Here is a 5116-nt window from a genome sequence, read left to right as displayed (position 1 = left end):
TTTGAATCAGGACTAAGTGTGAGGATTTGGAGCTGTGCAGGAAGCCCAAGGGCTGATTCAGGATGGAGCAGCCTGTGAAATGTCACCGAGTGGTGACAGAGAAGAGAGGAAGCACCAGAGCTTGATTTAAGTATTGATGGACAGTGAATGAGGAAGGAAAGGGAAAACAGACTCAAGAGGGCCAGGGAAGAAGGGAATTAACTCCTGCTACAGCCTGAGGGGAGCTCAGGCCAGAACCAGAGCAGGCAGCCAGAAAGGGAGGCTCATGCCTGAGGGACTCCAGAAAATAACACTGGAAAGGAGATTGAAATGCAGACACAAAGGTATGAACCAGCTCAGTCCAGAGAGGAACAGGAAACCAAGCAAGGTGCTTGCAGCTAGAGAATTTTAAGTTATAAATCAGCTTTCTGAATAAAGAGGGGTGCTGAAATCTGGGTAAAACAGCATTTGATTGCAGAGCAAATGAGAAAGAAGAGTGTTAGGTGAGCTTTACTAGGCAAAGCAATACAGCAGCTTCCTAAAAAACACTGCAATGACAGCAAATAAAGTTACTGAAGTGGTGCAAAATGGTCAGAAAATACACCAAGCTCCAAAATCGACTTCTTACATAAAGCACAGAAAGGAACAGGGGGGCTTTTATCCCAACCAACATTGCCCTGGGTAGAGATTGAGCAAAGCTGGCTTTTCCAATTTCTGCCCCTTGTATTTTTGATTTTCTTTCAGAAAGCCCATAATAAATTGACTCTATTCACAAGTTATTTCTTCACAAAATCTGTATAGGAATTACCTTTGCCCTCCATTTATAAGAGAACAAAGTGCACGTGCTGGAGTCACATTATTAACCATGGCCTTCAGTGCCTTGTCTACCTCTTCCCTTATAAAAGTGTTGGATTCCCCAGCTTTGTGCAAAAGGACTTTTACTGCATTATCTAGTTCTTGGTCCATGCTCTTTTTCAGGTGGGTGAACAAATCCCCTAAACACACCACAGCAGCTCGAGAAACACCTGAGCGTAAATTCTTGACCTGCACACAGGAAAGACCCAAAAAACAGTGAATAATGGTGATAAAATAGACTTCAAAATAAACAAAGCTTCATGTTTCCCTTTGTCATTTTTTAAGAAACGTTAAAAGCAACGGAGAAATACATTTTTAACTTGATTCACAACGGGTGAGAATTAAAATAGGTACCCATAAAAATGTTATAAAGTTACAATCTACGTGTTTTCAGTCTCTTTTGAGAGACTTTTTTTGAGGAAAACTCACCACAGTTGAACATAACAATTCACTTCAGAGAGCTATAGAATACATGTATACACACATATAGCCAGTGGAATGTTCTGATAGGAAAATTTAACCTCTTGAGCCACAGCCAAACTTGTTTCGTGGAGCTTTGCAGTCAGAACAGGGGCATGGTAGGCAGACAAGCACCTGACAAAGTTCAGACCCTCAATTTTCTTCTCCCTGGGTGCAAAAAAATAATATTTCAAGTCCAAACCACCTGCAGATTTTCATGACAGTATTAAAATTCTAAGAAATCAAACAGCAAACAAATTGGGGTTGTAAAATGAAGCAATGACAGTCATGGAGTTATGGAATGGTTTGGCTTGGAAGGGACCTCAAAGATCATATTTTAAACCCTTGCCATGGACAGGGACACCTTCCACTAGCCCAGGTTGCTCCAAGCCCCGTCCAACCTGGCCTTGGACACTTCCAGGGATCCAGGGGCAGCCACAGCTTCTCTGGGCAACCTGGGCCAGGGCCTCCCCACCCTCCAGGGAAGAAATAATGCAGGAAATCCTTTCCAAGTGAGCCTTTCCTTTAATGTGGGACTGTTTCAGCCCAGCAGGCTCTCAGCTCTGTCCCACAGTTCTGCTCCCAGCTTGCACTAGTGGCAATCAAAGGATCTCTTTCCTCCCCCAGACTGAAGGCAGCAGCACTGGAACCACATTCCAGTGTGAGAAAGCACCAGGAAGGTGCTTCTGCTCCACAGACAGCACCAGGAAGGTGTTGGTGGGGCCTCTCCAGAACAGTCCTTAAGCTCAGACACCTCTGCAGGTCTCTGCAGGCTCAGTTTAACCTCAGGCTGGGCTGCAAACCCCCCTTTCCCCCGTGTCCCTGCCAGCCCCCCTCGCTGTGTGTGACATCCCCCTCTGGCTGGGTTTGGGAGCGAGTTCCCCCCCCCAGCAGCTCGCAGACCCCCCGGGCTCGGTGTGCACCCACCAGTCGTCGTCAGCCAGCAGTGCCAGGGCCTCTGCCAGGGCCGTGTCGGGCCTGGGGAAGGGCTGCAGCTCCGAGGGGTCCAGCACCTCGGGGCTGTGCGTCACCTGCTCCTTGGGCCGGCCCCGCGCGCCCGGCGCCGCCTCCTCTGCGGGCACAACATCCACAGGCAGTGACAGCACCCCCGGGGCTCCAGGGGGCAAAACCAGCAGCTGTGAGAAGCCTGAGGTAGAGAGGGCTGCTACAGGGAGCGGGTTTTCCAAGAGACGTGGAATCGTGGAATGGTTTGGGTGGGAAAGGGCTTAAAGCCCATCCAGGGTCACCCCTGGCACACCTTCCACCAGCCTGGCCTCGAGCACTTCCAGGGGTGGGATATCCTCAGTGACTTGGTTTCATTCATAGAGATTACTTTTTTTGCACACAACCACCGCTATAAAGAGTCACAAACACAAATGCAGTGGGTTGTTTAATGTAAAAAACGAGGCACAGTGTGCTAAAACACAGCCTTTAAGAGCCTCTTGAGAAATCCTGGACCACGATCAGCAGGAGCTTCTATTCTCAAAGTCTTTCTACTGCACATTTTAAAGGCAACTCAGTGCCCAAACAGACCAAGAAATGATTTTTCTGGGGACAGAAGGGACTCCATTTGTCATTAATATATTACATTATTCAAGTTGCTGAACAAATAAAAACCCTCTGATGTTTAAAACACCTTCCTAACAGATTATAGGTGAAAAATGATTAATTGAATCCCCAATGATGAATTAAATCCCCTCCACCACCACAGTATTGGTGCTCCAGAGCACCTCAGGACTGTCCCTTGCACAAATAAATTGCATTTTGGTGCTCTCCCACTCCACATACCCAAATTTTACTGTCCCAGCTTACCAGAATCCAGCAAGGGTGAACACTTTGACCTCTTCAAACTGGATGTTCTTCTCAGAGAAGGATTCAAGGCCACATTTTCTAAGGACAAAGATCCGTTTCTTGGCGATGTTAAAATATCCCCACAGAGATTAAACCCTAGAAACGTCCAGATCACAACAACAACAAATCAGAACACAGTTACAACCCAGTATTTCCACTCCTAATGCCCCTTCCAGCAGCATTTAACAGTGGATATTCATTTAAGACAAACCCTCATCCTCACTTTCTGCTGTCAGTCTCTCTGGTTCACTCATACTCAGTCTAAGCCCTTCCCAAGGGATCTCTTCCTTCCCTTCCAGGTCTTTGCCTTCCTGATGCTCTTTGTGATTGAGTTCTTTTTCTTCTTTTCTCTTCCTCCTCAGCTTATCCTGGGCAGATTTTGACATGGTCACTTTTATCTGCAAAAAATTCATGCACAGGTTACCCAATAACTCACCCCCCAGTTCCTGATGTTGGCAAGGTCAGCATGGAAAATCTGCATTTTCACCAGTGGGATCTGACCCTCTCTTGTGTTTGACACTTTTTGCTCCTTAGGAGTCTCAGCAACTTTTACTACATCTCTCCCTTTACTCCTTTCAATTTGATCCCCCCCAAGGATTCACATCTTCAGTGGAAATGGGAAAATTCAGACACTTTTTATCATTAACTTCAAGTTTTAGTCATGGTAAAATGTTATTTTAAAGGCTTGCAGAACTGAGTTTCATGTCACACTTCACTCAGGTAAATCTCACTCCATTCACAGCTGTAAATAGTATTTAACAAACAGCAGATTATGGGCAGATATTCAGATGGTTTGTAAAATATCCTAAGAATGGAGTTTAATACACCCCTGGAGAAAACCAGACGTGATCCAACCCAGCCCATCCCTCATTCCACACCTCCATGTGCTGTGGGAGTCACAGAGCATGTTTTCCAGCTCCATTCCCTCATTCCACACCTCCATGTGCTGTGGGAGTCACAGAGCATGTTTTCCAGCTCCATTCCCTCCTGCAGCCCTTGTCCAGAGACTCTTTCTGAGTTAAGTGGGAAGCTTCTGACGGGGCAATTTGCCATTGTAAAATATCCAGATGGAACCAAAAGGAAAATCAGGGAGCAGCAGCTGGATGGTCTGGGCTGTTTAATGCAGCTCTTGTTCCCCTGACACAGAGCCTGTGACTGTGTCCAGCTGGACTCACACCCCTAAGAGCAGGATGAGATGGGATCAGAGCCCTGCAGTTCTCACCTCTCTGTCCTTGTCAGCATGGACATGGGAAGCACTGTTCTGCTGGAAGCTTCTCCCAGGGATCCCTGGGGATGGCTCAGTCTCCTCCCTGACCCCCTGGTCATCTCCATTGGCCACACAGGGCAGGGACTGGCTGTGAGCACGGGCAGGGGGGCTCCCAAAAACACCTGCAAGGCAGAGCAGGGGATCACAGATGGTCTGGCTTGGAAGGGACCTTAAAGTTCATCCAGTTCAATTCCTCTGTCATGAATGGAATTGTCTATCCAGGGACTGCAACCCTTTCGAGTACATTTCTTCATATTCCCATTAAACTGGCAATTGTTCACCATCTAAAACCTTGCATGCAGTTTATTTTTCTTCTCCCACTCTATAAAGGCACGTTTTCCCTCAGTTCAAAAGCTCAGTGAGATACAGGAGGTAACTTTGGGTCTGTATTACCTTTACCAACAACCACCACGGTGTCCCCAGACAGGAAACCCAGATCGTCCATCGGTGCAAAACCAGGCACGGGCTCTGCAAGGCCTGGAGGGACAAACATCACCCACTGTAAGTCATGGGGATGCTCTGGGACGTGTTTTGTGACATTCTGGAAGAATACAATATCTTAATTGATCACTCTCTTGAACCAGTGCATTGTCAAGTTACTGAAGCCAACAGGATTTATTAAATACTCCTCTGAAGGATCTTCACATCACACTGACATGAGCCCTCTGGAGCCAGGCTGGGAGAGCTGGGGGGGTTCCCCTGGAG

The 5116-nt window shown here is 47.2% G+C and overlaps 1 protein-coding gene across 1 annotated transcript in view; it reads right to left on the bottom strand.

Annotated features, from left to right (window-relative positions):
• TOGARAM1 (TOG array regulator of axonemal microtubules 1) overlaps nt 1-5116 on the bottom strand; it is a 25281-nt gene that overhangs the window by 6240 nt on the left and 13925 nt on the right. The window contains exons 7-13 of the mRNA XM_029965279.1: nt 4805-4888; nt 4367-4533; nt 3368-3542; nt 3106-3240; nt 2221-2365; nt 1356-1461; nt 788-1023 (exon numbers count right to left, since the gene is read on the bottom strand). Coding sequence (XP_029821139.1) covers nt 788-1023; nt 1356-1461; nt 2221-2365; nt 3106-3240; nt 3368-3542; nt 4367-4533; nt 4805-4888 — 1048 coding nt within the window. The remainder of the gene's footprint in view (nt 1-787; nt 1024-1355; nt 1462-2220; nt 2366-3105; nt 3241-3367; nt 3543-4366; nt 4534-4804; nt 4889-5116) is intronic.

The sequence above is a fragment of the Manacus vitellinus genome, unplaced genomic scaffold, assembly GCF_001715985.3.
Source record: "Manacus vitellinus isolate BGI_N305 unplaced genomic scaffold, ASM171598v3 scaffold_94_pilon, whole genome shotgun sequence".
NCBI classification, from domain to species: domain Eukaryota; kingdom Metazoa; phylum Chordata; class Aves; order Passeriformes; family Pipridae; genus Manacus; species Manacus vitellinus.
This window is presented reverse-complemented; position numbering and strand designations above follow the sequence as displayed.